The sequence below is a fragment of the Callorhinchus milii genome, unplaced genomic scaffold, assembly GCF_018977255.1.
Source record: "Callorhinchus milii isolate IMCB2004 unplaced genomic scaffold, IMCB_Cmil_1.0 Scaffold1, whole genome shotgun sequence".
In the NCBI taxonomy this organism is placed as follows: Eukaryota; Metazoa; Chordata; class Chondrichthyes; order Chimaeriformes; family Callorhinchidae; genus Callorhinchus; species Callorhinchus milii.
This window is the reverse complement of record NW_024704742.1, coordinates 83,726,777-83,749,284: the sequence shown is the minus strand read 5'-3', so window position 1 is coordinate 83,749,284 and position 22,508 is coordinate 83,726,777. Positions and strand designations below refer to the sequence as shown.

The 22,508-nt window shown below is 42.0% G+C and overlaps 1 protein-coding gene across 1 annotated transcript in view; it reads left to right on the top strand.

The window, feature by feature from the left end:
* The window catches only part of LOC103185474 (E3 ubiquitin-protein ligase UHRF1), an 81,738-nt gene that overhangs the window by 9,666 nt on the left and 49,564 nt on the right, over nt 1–22,508 (top strand). The window contains 1 exon segment of the mRNA XM_042332585.1: nt 566–817. Within this exon segment, the coding sequence (XP_042188519.1) occupies nt 566–817 (252 nt within the window).

Below are 22,508 nucleotides of genomic sequence, written 5' to 3'. Positions count from 1 at the left end.
TGTAATAACAGTAAGATAGTGCACTTCCTCAGTTTAAAACCACGTGCACAATGCACAGCTTCCTTTTATGTTAATGAGCCGGTGCTTGCAATTCATCCTATTGATCTTGATTACATTTTGAACCTAAAGAGAGGATTGTTATTACAAATTAAATCTGAATTGGGTCAATGAGCTCGTGTATATTTATACTGTTGTTAGATGATTGGCGGATCACTTTCCAGAGGTAATCCTTTATATAAAAATAAAAAAAATTGGCTCACTTAATTCTTGACTGTTTGTGTGACACTGTTGTGTGCAGTTAGCTGCTGTATTTTGCCCACAAAATATACAGTCACTACAGTAATAATAATCTTTGTATTTTTATTTGTATATTCTGTGAAGCCTTTGAGACGTCTCAATGATGTGATAAGGTGCTAATATCAAATGCAAGAAGTATTAGTATTATTTATATTTATTGAATGATTATCTAGTGCAGTAAAAGCTACTGTTCTGTTTCTGCCCAACTATTGTAATGTGAAGGATGTATGACGAGAAATCTTTCTTTTCCCCCCACCCCTCTCCCCAGTTGGAAGATGGCCATACACTGTTTGATTACAACGTGGGACTGAATGATATCATCCAACTTCTGATCCGCCAGCCTTCGACCTCCACGGCGAAGAAAAAGGAAAATGAGATTGAGCTATCTGACAGCGACTCCGGCTGTGGTTCTTCGCAGAGCGAATGTGACAAAACCTCCAGCGGGGAAAACAATAAAAAGAATCGTCCAACCACATCGACTCGATCATTTCTCATAGATCCAGGCTTCGGGTTGTACAAGGCAAGTTGTGCTTTAATCGTTTAAACTATTTCCAACATGGGATGCGTAATCTTGAGTAACTGTAAACGCTTGGTAATTTTGAGCTCAACTCAGGAATATTATTATTAACCTTGAGCTCGCTGCTAATAAATTGATAATTGTATGCATTCCAATGCAATATACAGCTGTTATTTTCAGTAAGGAAAAACACAGCAGTGTTATGGTGTAAGTTGGAAGCATTCGCATCTGGGTCAGTACATTGTTGGTTTGAGCGCCTTGTTGAGACTTTGAGCTTAGAGTTCAGGCTGACATTGGGGGAGTTCTACATTGTCAGAAGGAAATGCTGTGCTTTGGATAAGACATTGGATCATCAAAATGTTTGTTCAGTTAGCCATTAAAGATCCCATGGCACTACTTGAAAAAAGTAGTTTCTCCTTCCTGGTGTCCTGGCCAATAATTCTCCAGATAAAATTGGTTGTTCACTTTGTCGGTTAGTGGGACATTGCCTTTTGTTCAAATTAGTTGAACTTAGTTCAAAATTCAAAGCACTATCAAACGCAAGGATGATTTTACAACGATCTCAGTTTGCTTTGAATTCACTTGGTTGAGCCATATCGATGATGGAGGTTTTTAGTTCAGTCTTTCCAAGGGTGCAGCTAGAATGGTAGTTGGTCTTGCTGTGCTTGATCCGAGGAGACAGCGGGAAGCTGCAATTTTCATCTATTTATTGCGATCTGGTGGCTCCTGTTGGAAAATCCACACGTCAGTGGCAGGCAGAGCAGGCTTGGCTGTGGTGTCCATTTATCCTCTCGTTGAAATTCCCAATTAACATAAACATTCACAAATGAGTCTTCATTCATTGTCTCATGTCAGGTCCCATCTGCCTGTTCAGGTGGATGTTTAAAGATCCCATGGCACAATTCAAAAAGAGAAGGCAGTTTCTTACGATGTCCTGACCAAGAATTGCCCCAAATTTATATATATATATATATATAAAAAAAATTGTTACTCACTCCATGGAGGTTTGTGGGACATTTCTGTGCAACTGGCTGCCTTGTTTCTCCCACAACATACACAGTCAATCCACTTTACAGGATATTTTGTGAAGCGCTACATCAAATGCAAGGATTATTATTAGGGTGAAGGCGGGTGGGTGAGGTTGAGAGCCTCAAGAATCGAGTTACGTCCACCCTGGAGATTTTTGTGATCTGAAAAGACCCTTTCCATAACGAAGACATGGAGTTGGCGGCTGATGGAGCCCCATTTTGTTTTCCCTGCTGTAATTCTTGAGATGGTGCCAAAAAGGGCCGCACAACAGCTCTCTGTCTAAACCAGTGTGTGAGATATCTGGTTGCCAGTGCAGGATTCATTTGAATTTACTTTTTTTCAGATATATATTGAAACAAGTGGGTTTATATATAAATGTAAATTCATATTCTATCTACATATTGTGCCGATCTGTACTGAATGTGTTGCAGAGAGTGAAATGGAGGGTCTTGTAACACCATCCCACTCAGCTTTCCTGCACTTTCTCTCTTCCCCCGCGCCCCCAACCAGCTGGACTGTCTGTCAGGACACGGACTGCCTGAGACTCTTGGCTAGCCTGCAGGTTGGGTGGGGAAGTCCTGGTTCTATTTAAAATGGTGCCTGGTGACTTTGTAAGAGAGGCTTTGTTAGTTGTTTTATATTGCACGAGTAAAATAACAGATAGCGAGCTCTTTATAAAATTGAGCGGTTAGCAGTTTTACATTGTGCAGTTTAATGGAAGGTCAGTAGTTTTAAATGTTAGCTGCATAACGTAATATAAGATAACCTTTTCAATATTTTCCATTCACTGCAGTCAGCACCAGGTGAAGGGATGTCCCAGTGCGCAACTTGTACATAAAGTGGTTTGCCCAATGCTGCCGGAAGGGTACTATCAGAAACCACAAAGCAAATTGGTATATGGGTGGGTGGAATGTGGCAGTGCGCTGGAGGTGGTAAAATGGTGTATTCAGATCAAGTGATAAAATGTAGTTGCGTGGAAAAAAGTGGTTTGCAAAGATATCAAAGACAAGAAACTGATTATGGTAGTGAGAACAATTGATTGTCTGTCTCGGTCGCAGTTGGGTCACTCTATAGGTTGGCTGAGGCTTGTTACAACTTCATCAATTATAGTCTCTGAATTGTACGAGCCGGAAACAGTGATTGTTCTTATTGTGAGCATGTAAATGTCGCCAGTTCAATTTCTGTCCTGAACTATCTTTTTAAATGAGGTTTATTGCTTTCTGTTCTTTCGAATATTTCATCGTTATTTGAACACTTAAATTAGTAGGAACCAAAGTCTTTATTGTTTGGTCATTGAGGAGGGCAGAGCGAGAGATTCTGCTCTGTGCTCCTGAGACACTACACCTCATGAAGAGCGCTATATAAATGCAAGTTACTGTTGAATCAAAGCCATATTTTGAAATCTTTGTATTCGTATTCATTCCAAGCCATGTACAACAAAAAGCTTCAGTTTGGAGTCGAGAGATTTGAATGTGGCACAGTTACCTCAATCATTCAAATAGTAATTGCTTGATAACTACATAAAAGTTTCTGACCTTGTGATTATGCAAATTGATGGATGTAGTGGTGTTGTATTAAGGAAGACTTTGATTGTGGGTTAAAAGAGATTTATTTTAAAGCTACATTTCTCTTAACAATTACTGACCTATAAATAGGCACTACGTTTGCCAGTAATTACCTGCAAAGTACTTTGAGGTGTTTCGATGTTGTAGATACTGTGTCAAACGCAAGGATTATTCCAATTATTATTAACAATAATATTTGATTTTGATATAGTGACTTATCATGTTGTTGAGATGTCTCAAAGCACTTCACAGCATAATAATAATAATAATCCTTGCATTTGATGTAGGATATACTGTAAAGTGGATGATTATTAGCTTATTAATAAATGATTATTAGCCTTTGATGTGCATAATACATATTTTTGAATACCAAGACCTTTAAAGAATGCGTTAATACAGTGGAGCTTCAAAAATATTGATCTATAGCTTTAACTACATTACCAAGCAGTATTTCAGTTAAAGGGATCAGATAATCCTAAGAATAATGAAAACTAAACTTGAGTGGTTTGTTATCTGAACACCTGTAAATGTTTGTAAAGGTATGTTGAGTGCAATGAGCTGTTGATGCTTCCTTAGATCTAGCAGTGATGAGGTGCAGTTGGAGAGATTGAGAGTGTCAGACTAAGAAACGGAGCAGTTCATATTACAGGAATCCAGAATTCTTACTTGTGAACTTATGCTTTCCATTACATAATGTTTACGTTCCAGCACAGCCTTTGGTGCCAGCCATGTGTTCAGCAAGAAAATTGCAATGTAAATAAGGTGCTGTTGGTATTGTCTCTGAAGCCACTTGTTTGTGAATCTCAAAGTGGGTCCAAATCTCACCTGGGTCAGCTGGGATAGGCATTGCATCTAGTTTACACAAGGTACATTGATTCTCATGTTTTAGGTGGATTGAGTTGAAGGTTTGAGCTGTCACCAACCCATCCTTGCAGGCCAGACATGTGGTCTTGGCATTGCTGGCTTGTTTGTTTGGACCTATCCCAGAGATTTGGAAAATTCTGCGGCCAGAGAACATCACAAGTTGGAAACAACTGCACACGCACAAGCTAAACATGTGCAGTTCTTGGCACTTTGGATTCTGCCCCACAGTGTATACGGGGTTTGATTGTCCACGGAGAGAAATTATTTCCAACGGTCAGTGCGCCAGTGACTAGAGGGCATCAGTTTAAGATAAATAACTAAGGGGGAGATGAGGAGCAATTGTTCGTTTACACAGAGAGTTGTTAAGATGTGGAATGCCTGGCCAGGCTTTCTAGTCCAAGCAAAATCCATGTTGTTTTTCAAGAGGGAACTGGATTGACATCTTATGGATTTGCCAGGGTATAGGGAAAAGGCAGGAAATTCAGGCTGAACAACACAAATTTGCATTTTATAACTTGTATTTTCTTGCATTTATATAGCGCCCTTCACATGGGGTTGCGTCCCGGAGCGCTTTGAAAGATCAGAAATCTTACAAAGAGACAGCACAGACATGATGGGCCAAACGGCCTTCTATTGTGTTGTAAATTTCTATGTAAACAAACAGGATCCGAGCACCAGCTTCAGGCTGTTTCAGATACTGTTCTATTCCTGCAATGTAAACTGTCATCAGCGGATGAGAGACATTCTTGGACTCTATCCTGACAGGCAGTTGAAAGATGAGCACATAATAGAAACTTGCAAATGTTGGAGAGTTCAAATTCAATTTGTCAAATCTCCCAAGTTTTTTTTTGAGTAAATTTTCTAACAACAAAATCAGATATTAGTGCAATTCATTGACCAGGAAAGTTAGCCAATTTTTCTTTTTTTAAAAAAATTAAGTCAATGGCAGCATTTTCATGAAGTTGGTTTACTTTGGACTGTAAAACCCAAAATAAATTGGTATCACTCACAGAAAACGTTTAACTGCTGTTTTGGTTGGAAAAAAATATTATTTTCCAAACTGAAGCTGGTCTTATTTTAATATTTGACCTATAGTTGATACCATACAATGTCTTAAATGCCGTTGGTCTTTCCTCCTGGCATGATGCAAATTATTTTCTGTTTTTGTCGTAAACATTTTTATTATAAAACACACTTAAAACAGCCATGGAGTGAGTGACCAATTTTATTTGTGAGATTATTGGCCGGGACATAGGGAGAAACTCCGCACTCTTTTGTAATAGAGCCACATGATCTTTAACATCCACCTGAACAGACTGGACCTCAGCTTAACACTAACATTTTATTTCCTTTGAGTGACAATGCATGTTGCATTCTATTGGAGGCAACAGTTGTTTGCCTTTTAGGGAAACATTTTCTATACTCAGAAGTTCAAATCGCTCCTGGAGAAAATCAGTCTGGTCTTTCTGTTGAGTTTCAAGTATCATTGAGCAGTCCGAAGGATGGTTCATTCTGAACAAGTGGTCCAAATCCACTGAACAAGTGGTCCAAAGTGGGCTTCAGACCTCTCTCTGCTTGGCCTTTCTATAGATTTTAAATGGTAAAAAGACAAGTATGGCATAGCACCGAGACAGCAGGTGACTGCCTGATTTTCGGGGAGGGAGAGAAGTTGTGAGGGGGGAACAGCTGGAATTGAAGCTGAGAATACAGGCTGGTATCAGAAGAGAGAGAGAGAGAATGCACGTGATTTGTTCAGAGTCTAAATATGTTCTGATGGCTTCAGGATACTTGCCATACGCTATGAACGGCATCAGATTGATTGACCACTTTTCACCTTTGCTGAGAGAAACGTCTCCATTGTGTTTCATGTTTCCTTTCAAAATGTGTCTTGTTTCCATATTAAAACTCCTTTCCTTTCCAATCTTTGATTATTCTACATTTTGATGAGTGCTATTCTGCATATTGTCACCCCACCCCCCCACTTCTCTTGCATGCCCACCCACACTTTGCATTCTACCCAGTTTAATTTGTCGGTGGCTCGAGGAATCTTATCTGTAATGTATGGAGAGTTCCTAATAGCAAAAGATCTTTTAATAAGCTTACTCTACGCTTGACGCTTCAAGAATAAGTAATGGCCCAGTGAAGGTGTTGGGGTGGGGGGATCCTGTCAGAATGGAGCACAAGCTTGAGGCTTACTGTACTTTTTGTATTTATCTCAAGCTGCCATTTTGGTCTTGGTGTTACCTTGATTATGTCTGTCTGACTTGTAACTCTGATGTGCGTGCGTGTTACATGGGTAGCTTTTGTTCAGCAATCAGATGCTTCCTGGACATCGAACACCACCCACCCACTGTATTTTGTTAGATTTTCATCTGTTCAATAACTTGAGACATTTGTGCAGATTCTTGGATGCTTCTTGCGTGTAATTGCCTGTTGCGGAAACTGTTCGTTTGGGGAGATGTATAATGATGTATAATGACGAGAAAGGTCTTGGCGTCTCTGTGGACCTCCGTCAGTCCTGCAACCAGTTGTAAATCACCAAGTGTATTTTATTAGCCAAGCCCTGGAAGGGGATGGTGGGGTTTGGGGGTGGGGAGAGAGAGAGAGAAAGGGAATATTTTCAAAGGGCCATTTAAACTCTTACAGGGTGTGTAATTTAGCAAGTATGTGTTGGTGTTAACAACACTGATACTATATCCTTTTTTAAAAAAAATTGACCAGTTTTAATGGTTTAGTTTCAAAGAGTGTCACCCAGTTCAAAGATTTTGTTGGGGGAAGCGTTGCATTGCCAAATGTGCCGTCCTTCAGAAGAGACGTTAAATCGAGGTCCCATCTGCCTGTTCAGATGGATGTTAAAGATCCCATGGCAGACTTTGAAAAGAGAAGGGAGTTTCCTGGCCAACAATTCTCCAAACAAAATTGGTCATTCACTTTGTGTCTTTTTGGGACATTGCTATGTGCAAATTAACTGCCGCAATCACTATACTTAACAGGTTTGAGAGTTTCTAAGAAGTGTATCAAAATATGAAGATTTATCATTTTTATATTTGTTATGGTCAACTCTAATGTAATCAATCCATTATAACCAAAACAAAGTTCTGCAAACTTCCATCATAATCCTCTTTTCCAACATGTATTCTGATGAATTCATCCTTGCTTCCGCTGCCTGGGATTTGGCGATTTTTCCTTATTGCTGTATTATCTAAAACGTTACTTTTTTAAAAAAAAACTTACTTTTCAAATGCACCAAAGACAAACTTCTTGGCATAATAATAATAATCCTTGTTATAAAAACAGAATTTGCTGGGAACACTTAGCAGGTCAGGCAGCATCTATGGAGAGAGGAAAGTGAGTTAAGGTTTCAGGTCGATGGCTTTTCGACAGAACTCCTTCAGTGAGAAATGTAATAATCCTTACATTTGATATAGTGCTTCACCACACCTTATCACATTGTTGAGACTTCTCAAAGTGCTTCACAAGATGTGCTATAAAGTGGATTGACTGTATTTTGATGGTTAACAACAACAAGAAGAAGATTAGATTTGTATAGCGCTTTTCATGTTGGGAGGACGTCCCAAGGCGTTGGGACAGTGTACAGCATTTCAGACCCGGGTGGGTCGGGGGACGTGGAGCAGGCCAGAGCCGGCTGAGCGGAGGGAGTGGGCGGGTTGGTAGGGGGTTAGGAGGTCGCAGAGGTAGGGTGGAACGAGGCCATGGAGAGCTTTGTAGGTGAAGACCAGGATCTAACCACTACCCTACAGGACTAACGTAACGTTTGTTACACTATTTAAAATGAATACTCTGATTGAAGTAAAATAAAAACACCGAAAATGGAATCTGCATTAAAAACAAATTAGAATTATTTTGGGAGTTTATTTTGTTTTTCTAAAAAAAAAGCTGTAGACTTATGATTGAGTTAAAATCCTGAAGTTTGTGGATAATCACTTTCAAAAAATGAAGTCACTACACATTAAGCAAATCTTTTGAGACGCCTTCGCGGTGTGAAATTTATCTTGTGCAAGGATTATTATTATTTGCTACAATGCACTTTCTACACTTAGCCCGGACAGATTCTGCTCTGTACGTTTTCTTTTTATATGGCTCTTTTTACAATGGCTCTTGGGGCCCTTGTACCTCCGTACCCTTTGGGGCTTTGTTTCTATCCGGAAACATTTTTGCTTTGTTGTTGTAATCTCAAATTTCCAGTTTAAAGTTGCAGCATTCGCCTCTTGTGGCAGAAGATTCTGGGTTGCAAACCCCATATGGAGACTGAGCTGATAGCCTATTCTGACACTGCGTTGGCTGACAAGATGTTAAATTGTGGTCCCGTCCTGCCTGTCTGTTCTTCAAGTGGACTTTAAGGATTCCATGAAAAGAAAAAGGAGTTTCTCTGTGTGTCCTGGCAAGAAAATGTCCAGATGTGTTGGTCATTTGCTTGTTTGTAAGACTTTGCTGTGTGCAAAATGGCTGCTGCCTTTCTCTACAAAATGGTTTGTTCCACTCGACTGTAGTCACTGAGAAGTGCATTGGTGTTTTGATGATTCTAGATGCAAGTGTTTTTTTTCTGGTCTGTGTTATCTCCGGTTCAGGAATGCATTCTGTTTGCACTTGGGATGGATTTGTGAATTAGTGAATAAATAATAATCCTTACAATAAATATAATGCTTTCACGTTGGGAGGGGATCTCAAAGAGCTTTGTAGGATTTACTGTGAAGTACAGTAACTCAGTAGTCTATAGGTGTTATTTTGAGTTATGGTCTGCACAGCACATCTTTGGTAAGCAAGGATAAAACTGAATGTAGAGGACTAGAACCTCGGACCACTCTCCCTTTACCACTCTATCTCGCCCCTCTCTTTCTGTCTTAAGTTCTGCCTAAGACTACTTTCCTCTCTTCCCCTCCCGCTTGGTGTTTAACCCTGTCCCTATGTGAAGGGTGTGCTAGAAGTGCAAGCTATTACTTGCACGCACATCTAATGTTCCTTTCTTTGAATGAAGCAGTGTTAGCTAATGTTATTCGTGGTCTAGCGGTCTGCATCTGAAGTCGCCAATGCCACAAGAGGCTCCAATCAGGGACTCTAAATTCCCCTCTCCCGCCCCCCCCCCCCCAACCCCCCGGGGCTAACCAAACCAGTTGGATAGCTATGTCACTGAATCACTGAATAATTGAGCTGGATGGATTAAGAGATCAATAATTCCCATAATCTGTTTGGTGTGTTTGAGTCAACCATTGTGATGGTTAAATGAAAAGTTTGAGATTTTGGCTGGGGAATGTAATGGGAAGAAGCTTGCGTTTGTTCCTTTCCTTTCCTTGCCAAATCGCTCCCCCCACTGTCCCAGTTGTGTGGCACCCAGCCACCCCGGGCGAGAAAATTCCAGGTTCAGTTTCTCGTCTATCTTGTTAGTTAATGGACGTCATTCACTGTGGGGGATGGACGCACGGACTATACCTGACCTTATCTGGAGTGACTCCTATTAGAATGCGTACATGTTGATGTTGGGCTCTGCTTGCTCTGATGAACACATTCTCATGGTCGATCTGACTCAGGCACCTAAAAATGGTCACTGAATGGCTGCCAACTCCCCCAGATCCATACTCTAGCAGGGCATCAACACCTTTACAAACAGAGAAGAACTTATAAAGCAGAAACTCATCTTATGATGACTGAAAAGGAACCGTCTCCAGTGAGACATTTTGCTGGTTTTAAAGTTCTTGACGTTTTATTAATTTTTGAAGAAATACAAATATTTCAACGGCTAGGTATAGTTAGAATTTCCTGCTGTGTGTATTAGCCGACGATAAGCTGAGTAACAACTTTTCCCCGAGATTCTTTAAGGGTGTTTTAGTGGCTGTTGGAGATCACGTAGCACGCTAGCAATTTAAATCTTAAAAACTGCATTGCAGTGGAACGGGTTGTGACGAAGCAGATTGCTATCGCACACCAGCTACCTCCAATCCTCTGCACCAGACCAGACACCCCGTTAAGCAATTTGCTGCCTTGAAAAACCGTGCCCAGGTTAGCCCCGTGCTAACCTTCCTGACTTACTGTACCCAGAAACACTAATACTTTGTTTTAAAGCTTAGTTTTCCTTTTGGGTTTAATTTAAAATGAGTCTGAACTGGACTATTGGATTAGGTTCATAACTAATTGATTAAAAACTTATTTTTTATATTTAATGAGTAATTTATAATATGCTGTTACATGCTGATGTAGTTGCATGTTTGTTTATTATAAACTTATGTATTAACTATATAATATATGTATATGTAATATATACATATTAATTTATATACGCGTATACTATACACACACTTTTTTTAAAAAAAAGGCAAGCTCTGGGTTGGTATGTTTTGTCGCTAGTAATGTTGCTGGGTAACAGACCATTTTTCCACTTGAAGCACCGAGTACGGGTATCAAGTACTCCTAGGCCTCGTATAGGATAACCAGCCATGGTATCAGTATCCCCACTTCTCTGCCCAAGCCCCAGATGTGAATCGACTGTCGTATGGGTTTGACCATCTCCCTTTTCCACACTTGCCAACTTGTGGTTTGTGAACGTGACTACCAAACTGGAGACCGTTTTGTGCATTGAATGCATGTCTGTTGGGAACTGCGTTGTGACTGCCCATATTCATTTCATGTTCGGACCCTTTACAGAGCAACGATAAACAGAGGAGGCTTTTAAGAGTGGTAAATTTGGCTGGACCTGAGCCCACATCAGGTGAAAGGATGCGTTAATCTCTCTTTTTCAAAGTTTGTTTCCCTTCCCTCTTATGGTCAAGATAAAATAGGTTTAACTCGGTTGGTAGCAGTCTTGCCTCTGAGTCAGAAAGTTGTGATGTCAAGCCCCACATCTGGACTTGGATCTGGCTTTGCCGAAGGTGACACTCCAGTGCAGTGCTGGGGTTTATTGCATTATTGGCGGTACCACCCTTCAGACAAGATGCAACGATGTCTGTATGTTCAAGTGGATGTAATAGATCCCATGGAACTATTCAAAAAGACAAGGAAGTTTCTCCTGATGTTGTAGCCAACAATTCCCCAAATAAAATTGGTCACTCACTCCGTGGCTTTTTGTGGGGCATTGCTGTGCGCAAATTAGGTGCTGCATTCACCCACAAAATACACAGTTACTACACTGCACAGTATATTCTGTGATGCACTTTGGGACGTTCTCCTGATGTGATAAGACAAATATAAGGATTATTATTTTATACGAACATTAAAGGGGGTCAAAATAATCAGCCACTCCACCCATTTTAGCACAAACCCCCTCCCCCCTCCCCAACACCAAGTAGGCAATTTGCCTACAAAATACAATCAATTCACTTTACAGTACAACAACAACAAGATTCCATTTATTGAGCGCCTTTCACGTCGGGAGGACGTCCCAAGGCGCTGCACAGTTGGGTCAGGGCCCGAGCAGGGGGGAAATGCTCAGGGTGGGTGAGGGAAGGGAGGGAGCGAGGAGGGGGTAGAGAGTCGAGAGGGGAGCTGAAGGCACGGTCAAAGAGAAAGGTCTTGAGACCGGCCTTGAAGGAGGAAAGGGAGGAGGCGGCGAAGGCACTGGGGGATGGAGTTCCAGAGCCTCGGGGCTGAGAGGCTGAAGGCCCGACCACCGATGGTAGGGCGGTTGGGGCGGGGGATGTGGAGCAGATCGGAGCCAGAGGAACGGAGGGTACGGGCAGGTAGGTAGGGGGATAGTAGGTTGGAGAGGTAGGAGGGAGCGAGGCCGTGAATGGCCTTGTAGGTGAGGATGAGGATCTTGAATTCGATCCTCTGGGGGTGGGGAGCCAGTGGAGGCGAGCGAGGGTGGGAGTGATGTGGTCCCGAAGCCTGGTGCGGGACAGTACACGAGCTGCAGAGTTCTGAATGACCTGCAGCTTGTGGAGGGAGGTGGCGGGAAGGCCGGCGAGGAGAGAGTTCCCATAGTCCAGCCTTGAGGTGACAAAGGCGTGGACCAGAGTTTCAGCAGCGTGAGGGGTGAGGTAGTGCCGTAGTCTGGCGATGTTCCGGAGGTGATGGAAGGCGATGCCAGTTGTGGCGCGAATGTGGGGAAGAAGTATTCTGTGAAGTGCTTTGAGACATCTCAGTGACATGATAAGGTGCAATATCAAATGCAACGATTATTATTTGTTGAGTTGAAGGCAGCCCATACCATTCCCTCATCGGCTTAACTACACCGGTGACTGTGTGTCTTCTTGCCCAGCCACTGTTATTCTCTGCGAGCGTGCTAGCTTGTGGTTAATTGTGGGCAGCTTTGTGCACCTAATACTCTCCAGGAACATTGTTGCGATAAAAGATCTTTGAGACTGCTCAAGCTCATTTTCCATCATATTCTTGCTCTTGGAGAAGGCTTTCTTTCTGTAAGCCTGGGCTACATTTCAGCCTAGGTCCCAGAGTTAATAGAGTAGTGTTTCACCCTGGGCATCTGAAGCTGAATATGCTTTATGTTGTCCTTAGTGAAACTTATTAAATGAGAGAAATGGTCTGTTATATACATTTTCTGCGAGTTGAGGCATTTGCTCAGAAACACAATTTTTTTAATGGTTGTGTGTGGTGGGGGCAGGGGTGTAATGATGTTTGTTGAGCAGTCTGGTAAAGAGACTTTCTCGAACAATTGGAAGATGTTTTCAATCTGATTTGACACGAAGGCTGATTTTTTTTAAAAAAATGGAAAAACGCTCAAAACAGGGAACAAAGGATTAATTCTGTGACTAGAATCTTACTCAATCAGCAGCTCATGGCCACTCACAAATCTGCACAAATAAACAAGCATCAGTATACCCAAAACAGGCAAATATATCATAACTACTTGAATGTAAAAATGCTGATGTTTTTAAATTGTCGTTCCCTCTGTGAAGTTATTTTGTAAAAAGAAGCCAAAATGTGTCTTGATTTACACCGATGGATTATTGTTCGAGGATGTCGTTTCTGTTTGCATGGTATGTGCTCGCACGTTTTTTTTTCCAAGATGCTGAATAAATTGTTTTTGATTTTTTTTTATAAAAAAAAGGGAAGAGGGGAAATTGGTACAATTATGCAAAAGCAAAATCGGTAGCTGATAGATTTTGATGAGGGAGGTCCTGAAAAAAAGCCCATTTTGAGCAGAATTTCACTCTGGATTCCCTGATCTGCTGCCGTTCAATCTCCAAAACCAAACCAAGCAATTACAGTGTGCAGTGAGTGCAACCATTTTACAAGGGTGAAACGGCTCCCTTCCAGGCGACATTTTGGAGCAGCTTCATTTTTCTTCACGTTTATTCCAGTTTAAAAAAAATATTAATCCTCTCAAGCTGTTTGAATTCATCCATTTTAATAGTGCGGTAATTTGGAATCTTATTCTTTTTAGTATTGCCCAGGTTTTTCCGCTTGCAATCTGCCACGTGCTATTTAATACACCGCACACTATCGTGTCACTTTTGTTACTTGTTGGCTAATCTGAAGGTTTTGTGGTAATTTCTCGAGTAAAGTCTGGGCGGCCTGATCTTTGCCAATGTTAGAGGTGGAGTGTGACTTCAGTTAGTGTTTTTTGGCTGTGAGCAAGACATTTAAATAAAACTATCAAAACGCTATATTCCATTACAAATGTGGAATTGATGTCATTGCAACAGCTACAAACGTGCTGGATTTGTGCACTAGGTTTAATAATCCTTGCATTTGATTGTGTGTTGAGACGTCTGAAAGCGCTTCACAGAATATATTGTAAAGTGGATTGATTGTGCATTTTGTGGGCGAAACGCGGCAGCCAATTGCACACAGCAGTGTCCTACATACAGTCGAGGACCACCCAAACCATTCTAATAATAAAATAAGTTTCTGGCAATTTCCTATAGTTTAAAAATAACTTTGTTTCCAATGACCTATATAAATATTCAGCTTTGATAATTACAGCCTTACTTGAATGAATAAAAACGGTGTAATTTCCGACCATCGTTCATTTTAATCTGAGCAAAATCAAAATGTGAACGTTGAAATTACTGAACCAGGGTAAATGGCGGTGGTGTGAACGTGTTGCTCAGCTGTGGTCAATAAACTTGTATGTGGAATCTCGTCATTTCTAAACCTGTTTAATATGTATCTGACATGCAGTAATTGGCTACAGAGCGACTATTTTTGAACCAGAGCTAATGACGTTGCTACCACTAATCCTCTTGTGTGAATTGCCTTCGCACGGCAAGGACATGGAGGGCATTCACCATCAGGGCTGTCTGCATTGACGGCTGGTGTTGGCACACAACCTGACCGAAGTAAGACAACGGCATCTAGCGAGACACCTCAGAACAACCTTTTCTCTCTCTCGTTTTTCTCCTTTTTTTACCTTGTTTTTTTTTCTCTCTTGTTCTCCCTCACTCCCTTTTTTTTTCTCTCTCTTGTTCTCCCTCCCTCGCATATTCCCTGCGTCTTGCTCTCATATTTCCTCCTCTTGCTCTCATATTTCCTCCTCCCTTCACCCTTATATTGCCTCCTCCCTCCCACATCCCCTCATCACTCTTGTTTTCTCTCCCCCTAGTCCCTCTCGTGTTCCCACCTGTCCACCGGTGGGGGAAGGTGGGGAGACAGTCGGTGGAGGCGGGGGGGGGGGGGGGGGGAGACAAAATGGTCAGTGGTGGTGGTGGGGGGGAGACAGTTGATGGGGTGGTCAGTGGGGGGGGGGCAACGACGAGGCGGCCGGGCGGGGCCCCGACGAGAAGGTGGCCGGGGTGGGGGGGGAAAGACTGTCGAGATCTCTGGAGCTTAACTGGCGGTAGAATCGAGTAAACACTCTGTGGCCGTCTTGGTAATCCAGTTCCTGAGCCAGGTGGGTCCGTAGTATCCAGGACACTGTTGATGACAGCACAACCTCATGGCAGGATTTGGAAGAGCAGACCAGTCACTGGGGTCAGGGATGTTTCCTACACAGCTCCTGTTAACTGTCCAAGCCAAAGCCCTAATGGGTAGGGTGGTCCTAGCTGGACACGCAGTAAGAAGCCTTGGCTCTTGCCAACCTGGCCTAGTACGTTCTGGGATTAGGTAAGCAGATGCATCCCTCCAGGGAGAGAGTGCATTCTATTCCAACAATCTCTCTCTGGAATTTCCATGTGTAGGTGGGATGCATGGAATCTGTTTGGATACTCTTAAGCACGGTGATGGGTTTCCATATGTGTCAAGACCACCAGCTGAGAAAAAAATCTTACTCCTCTTCCCCGCTCTTGTATTCTTATTGATGCCATCTGAACCCTTTGCTCAGCGCTGATGGATTCTGTTTATTTGTGCCATGTGCTCGCAAAAATCAACTGCCTCTGATTGCTAATGTGCTGTTTTGTAATCATATGACCTGAACTCGTTCATAATTAGAACAGAGCAAGCTGGCGATTGGCATCTACAAAAAATAATATAACTGAATTAATAAAAATTAGCATGATTTGTGTAACTCATTGCTCTAAAACAGTAATAGCAATGCTTGCCTTGCGTCAATCACATAGTTAAGCGTCTCCAAGTGATTCCTAGGATTTACTGTGAAGTGTAGTGACTGTATTTTTAAGCAAACACAGCAGCCAATTTGCGCACAACAATGTCCCATAACAGCCACTGGTGCAGTGAAAGCATCTCTTCACTGCTTGTTGTAAGCACCTTGGATGTGAAATGAGAATTGGTCACACAGAGAGAGAGAGAGAGAGAGAGAGAGGATGGCTTTTTTCAATCCAAAGGATCAGACACAGAGTGAGAGAGAATAGCTACTCAACTTGAAGGAACCATTTCCATATGTCCACCCAAGGAGTCTCAAGGAAAATCGGAAGCTACAGGAGCAATGAGCCTGATCTGGACCATAACCTTGTCTCCATGCACATAATTATTTATTGTCACTCTCGACCAGAGGTCTCCCATCTCTCTCCCTTGTCAAACTGATGTCCTGCTTGCTTTGCGATTCAGGTGGATGATAAAATGTCCTTTGTGACTACTTTGACAAAGAATGTTTTCCCCTGGGAATCTTGGCCAATATTCTTCCCTCAATCAAACGTGCTCCAAAATTTTCAAATTAATTGGCTACAGGTTTCATTGTTTGTGGGACATTTGCTGGTGGGCTTGCCTTCATAACTCACAATTTGTTACAGATCGTTTGGCTGGTTAAACTCCAGCAGTACCCCTAACGCACACTTTGGGGTCCCCAAACTTTGATTCTTACTAACCTGTGCCAAATACGCTCCAGAATTAATAAAAATCTTAACAAACTCGATGGGCCGAGTGGCCTCTTTTTGTGCTGTACGATTCTATGATTCTATGATTGAAATTAAGATCAGGTAAAAAAGGAATTAGGTTAGCAGAGTGCACCCTCGAAGAATAGTGAGCATTCCATTCCAAATGCAGGCAAATTGCAAATTTGTAGGTCTGGCTTGGATACTCCTACAGTTTATGTTGATGGATTTCCACACGTGTCAGACATGCGACTGGCACCAAAAAAAAGATCATTTGCGATTTCTAAGTTCTTCAAAGCATTGTCTTACGTGAAAGGCGTCTAAGCTGTAAATTGTCATTGAGCAAGGTGATGAGAATGGCTGGTGCAGTAAGCAAATAAATCATGCCGATGTAATAGAAGATTAGGTAAAGGCACGTTTTCGGAGTAGAAAGAGCTTTATTTTGCTGCTGGATTTTGTTTTACCTCTGGCAAGAGTACTTGACATTCACTCAATTTGCTTGGAAAAGGGTTTCATGTTTTAGCGATATTGTTGTTTTCTTTCATAACAAAATGATGCACCTATATTTTTAAAAATAAGCCATAGTCAGGTGCAGAATGACAAAGTGGTAATCTAAGTTCCTCTGTAATCTATTGTCTTCATGTTCCCAGATATCTCATTCATCGTATAATTCGTTCCCAGGTAGAAGAGATTGAAGGAACAACTTTGCATGCAAAACATGAGCCAATTCCATATCCACTGCTGCATTTCAGACCCTGCATTAAGTTACTGCACGTCTTACTTTCTGTTAGGTCCTGGTTCAAATATAAATCCTAATTTTCCCATTCAGTTTAAAATCGTAACATCTGAGCTAATATTTATGTATTTTTTTATATATTGCTGTCAATTTTTTGTGTTAAACTAATAGGTTGTTTAGTGGTAATGTTATTAAATTACTGCGTTAAGTAATGCCGTAGAACTGTGGCAGAACCCAGATACAGCTCGACATTCAAGTGGTTGAATCTGATGCCGCACAGCCTAAGATGGTTTGTGCCTTTAGCCGTGTGTCTTCCCTCTTTTTTAAAAGTCTCCCTAGGCAATGCAGCAACTACAAAACAATAACAATAAATGTGCCTTTACATAATAATAATAATCATCCTTGCACTTGATGTAGCGCCTTATCATGTTGAGGCATCTCAAAGTGCTTTACAGGATATCCTGTTAAGTGTGTAAGACTATTTTGTGGGCGAAACATGGCAGCCAGTTGCACACAGCAATGTCCCACAAACAGCCATGGAGTGAGTGATTTTATTTGGGGGTTTGTTGGCCAGGACACCAGGAACCCGACTCTTTTTTGATGTCCAGGCAGACAGGACCTTGATTTAACGTCCCATCCGAAGGATGTCACCCTACTCCCATGCAACACACCCCCAGCACTGCATTGGAGTGTCATCTTAGATGATTTAATTCCAAGTCGTTACGTGGGTCTTGAACCCACAACCTTCTGACTCAGAGGTGAGAGTGGAAAATTCTCCAATTCAATCTTGATTTGGAAGCTGGGCTTGTTTTATAATCTGCGGGGAGGCCAGCTAAATGCAGTGATGCTGTATACACTGTGCCAGGCTGATACAGTTTCTGGTAACCGAATTTTTGAAAGAGCTTGATAAAATGTAGCGCTGCATCACCGAGAGGGAAGTCGAGTGATTTGAAGATTTTTGCTGGAAGCACGGTTGAACTGAGGTGACTGAAGTTGATGTTGTCTTGCTCCCAAGTGTCTGTTTTTCATTTCCATCGATGAAGCGAATGAATCTCAACAGTTAAAGGGAACAACTTCATGTGTCATCAGATTAGTTAATTTAGAGCAGTCGTTGGAAATCCTGTTGCATTTTTTTCAAGAAACATTGATGTTTGACAGACATCTGATCGAGGTAGTCTGGCATGGCAGCCTTCAGTGCATTTCCCACGCACTGAGGGAGGGGAGGACAGGAATACAGGAGTGAGTTGAAAGAGCGGCAAATGCCAAGTCACAGAATGATGAGGTGCGAAGAGGGGAAGATGGGTGAAGACTGGGAGGGGAAATTGGGCGAACTGAACTGATAACATGAACTGTCGTATCCTGGATTAGACAGGAAAGAGGAAAAATGATCAATCCCTGAGGAGTCCCTTCTAAAGGTTGTTGTACATCAGTAATGGTAACTGGCAGTGAAATAGAACAATGATTTGAAACAATTTGGGTCATTTCTGAAACAAGCTAATCAGTACAAGTCTCGTGTACACCTTTCATATATTCTGCAGCAAGTGTCAATCTGTCCAAGGCTTCAGGTATAATTTTAACTATTGAGTTTAGGTGTGTACTTTCTTTTCCTTTGCCTCCCACCATTTTAATGACAATCCCCCACCTGATCCTAGCCCCCAGGTCGGGTCCAAATCCTTGACTGTCCAGCACCTCCCGATGTGAAAGCTGCTATGCAAATGTAATTTGTTGTTGTAATATAATTAAGATAGCTGTGCGCAATTGGCTGCCGCGATTTGCCCACAAAATATACAGTCAATTCACTTTACAGTATAATTTATGAAGCGCTTTGAGACTCTTGAAGACATGATAAGGAACTATATCAAATGCAAGGATTATTATAATTATTAAGTAAAGGTGTAGACAAACAAATGCTCTTTCAGAAATCTTATGAGCTTCTGAACAAACCAAATGTTTCAACACACATGATTTGTTTCATTGTCCTCAATGCAAGCCCAAGTTCTGTAAGTGCAGAAAGGGGATTTTAGTATTTGCATTAAAACTGCATCACATTGTGCCTTCAGTTTTGATGCTCTTTTTTCCAGTGGCTGTCCGTGCGATGGGCATTCATTTTGTGAAGTAGTAAAGTACCTTCCTGCTGGTAACTGACAATCATATGGTGTCTATCCAACTAAAGGATAATGGAGCAATATGAGACTGAAGATTAAACGGGATTCCAAAATTGTAAGATCGAGGTTGAGGCAGATTTCAACTGCATAAAATAAAGTGTTTGTTTTAATAAAATCATAAACTCCAGTGGTTGGTGCAAAGTAAATGGAGGCTAGAGTAACTCGCACAAAAGTTTCTATTAAAAAAAAAGCACTCAGAAATAGAATTAGTTATTTAACTTTTGCATACAAGTGAATATGATCCATCATTCACAGTTGAGGGGAAGCCACTGTGTTCCTTCAAGCTTGTTTATTCATCTGGGTCTTCCTTTCTGCCTCTAATTCTGCCTTGTGGTGGACGTTAGTTTTTTTTCTTCAATGTTGGAAACCATTTTCTGTTTTAAAGACACCGGGAAAAGTTCATAATTTTAATTTTCATGGCTGTGTTGATCTTCCAGCATAACAAAACCTCTGAAAACTGTGAACGTTTACATTATCCAAGTGCTTCTCTCTCTTGTAACGCACTGGTTCATTCCATTGCTGCATTTGTCAGTCAGTCACTATGTCCAACTGTGTTGCAGTAGGAAACTGTCAGCAATTACTTTCGAAGTCTGGGTGCAGTGTCCGTGAAATCTTTTGTTTGTGGAGGCGAGAATGCATTTTCAGAATGAAGACTGTGCTCACATTGGGTAATTTAATGATATCCTGGAAAAAAAATCATATTCAATGAAAAAAAATCATGCGTTTTTTTAAAAAAAAAGTTTAGTCTGATAAACGATGCACATTAACAATGTCAGACAGGAGTCAACAATCAGTCCATCTAGTGTAGCTATCCAATTTCTCACATAATTTGATTATAATTGGGTTCCTAATGCAATTTCTCCTTCCCTTCCCCACCCCCCAAGTTTTTTTTTAAATAACCTCCTTCGTTCATATATATATATATGTGTGTGTATGTGTGTGTGTACCCACACGTACACACACGTGCATAAAATAATGGGCTGTGGTTTTGGCAAGAAGTGTGTGATTCCGAGAGTAAGAGGACAAATTTGAAAATGGCAAACTAACATCTGTCTGCAGGAGAGAATGTCATCCTTGAGATGCCATGACTTTTTTTAAAACAAGGAATTAATTTGAGTCGGCAGCACTCTTATTTTTTTGTTTCATGTTCCTATTCATATTCATTTCTTGAGTGCCTCATTAAACCACATAGCAAAGAAATCTCCAAACCACAGAACAGGATTTGGATTTAATGCTTAAGTACATTCTACTGCACAGTTTCCATTATTTTTCATGTGTATGAACTTCCAGCTCAGCAGTAAAGTGATAGCTTTGACAGCAGTGCATCTCTTGTTGCTTATACCCTCTTGATTGTCCTCTTGCTCTTTTTTTCCCTTTTCCTCTCCTTCTCTTTTCCCACCCTCCACGCCCCGTCTGTTTTGGATCGGATCACTGGTTCTCTCCCCCCCCCCCACACACACACACACACACTTAGTTCATGGCCTGGGAAGAGAAAAGTGACATGTCTTAGCCCTGTAATATTCATCTTTAAGCTTAATTCCCTCCCCCTAAAATAATGCTGCCATGTTTGCCTTAAAAATACACAAGTCGCTAACTACACTTAACAGTATATCTTGTAAAGCACTTTGATATGTCCTCCTGAGAGGGTTCTCTATCAAATGCAAGGATTATTTATTACAAATACAGCAAACCTTATGTATCAGTTGGGACCATACATTTAATATGACTTATGCAATGTATGATTTAGGCCAAACTTGCATAGAATATAAACTCTTGATCGGTTCTTGGGCAGATGTATGATTTAGACAATTATACTATTTATACAGCTCAGACTTGTGCGAGTTTTACTGTAATTTGATCCACACCTTTGCTATGTCCACTTACTTAAGCGTATGCTTGTAAGGTTGATGTCTGTTGCTGTCCCTTCCCCCTCTCCCCAATAACTTGAAACAGTGACCAGTGATCTGTTGATACTGCATTTCTAGACCAAGTACCACCAGAGCCGGCCAAGTGGAAAGACTGTCTGCCAGATTTGGCAGAGAAATGTTAAAGATCAATCATGCCAATGAGTACTGTTGCTCAAAGGGCTTTCCGAATTTCAATTGGGTTTGGCAGGCTAAAAGAGAAAAATTGCCTTACGCCTTGTTAGTGTCCTGATGGCTCTTTGTATATTTCATCTTTCAAAATTCTTAGCATTTTGCACTGTGTAGCTTTTTTATATTAGAAGGAAATGTAATTAAGTGCATTGTGGTTTCATGTCCTTGGACACAGCATATGAAATGGAACAATCTCAATGCAAAACGGGCATGGACAGTGGCGGTCTTCATTAACAACAACAAAATGACATTTATAGAGCACTTTCACGTCAGGAGGACGCTCCATGGCGCTGGACAGTCAGGGGTCAGGACCCAAGCATGCGGGGGGGGTGGGGTAGGGGTGAGAGAAGGCAGAGAGATGGGACGCGACCAAAGCCGCGAACGAAGAGTAGGATCTTGAGACCAGTCTTGAAGGAGGCAAGGGAGGAAGCGAGGCAAAAGGACTGTGAGATGGAGTTCCAGAGTGTGGGGGCAGAGAGACTGAAAGCCCGGCCACCGATTGTAAGGCGGGTTGGGTGGGAGATATGGAGCAGGCCGGAGCCCGCTGAACGGAGGGAGTCAGCAGGTCAGAGAGGTAGGAGGGGGCAAGGCCATGGATGGCCTTGAAATTGAGGATGAGGGTCTTGAATTCGATCCTCTGAGAGATGGGGAGCCAGTGGAGTCGGGCGAAGGTGGGAGTGATGGAATCACGGAGCCTGGTGCGTGAGAGTACACAAGCTGCAGAGTTTTGGATGATCTACAGCTTGTGAAGGGAAGAGTTGGGAAGGCCGATGAGGGAGTTTCCATAATCGAGCCTTAATGTGACGAATGCGTGGGTGAGGGTTTCGGCAGCCTGAGGGGTGAGGCAGTGGCGGAGTCTGGCAATGTTGCGGAGGTGATGGTAGGCAGTGCCGGTTATGGCGCGGATGTGGGGGAGAAAGGACAGTTCAGGGTCAAACAAGACACCCAGGTTCCTGACTGGCTTAGTGAGGTTGAGTGTGCAGCCATGGAGGCTGATGCTGCCAGCGCCCGAGGTGCGGAGGCGCTGGCGCGATCCAATCAGGAGGGCCTCAGTCTTGCTGAC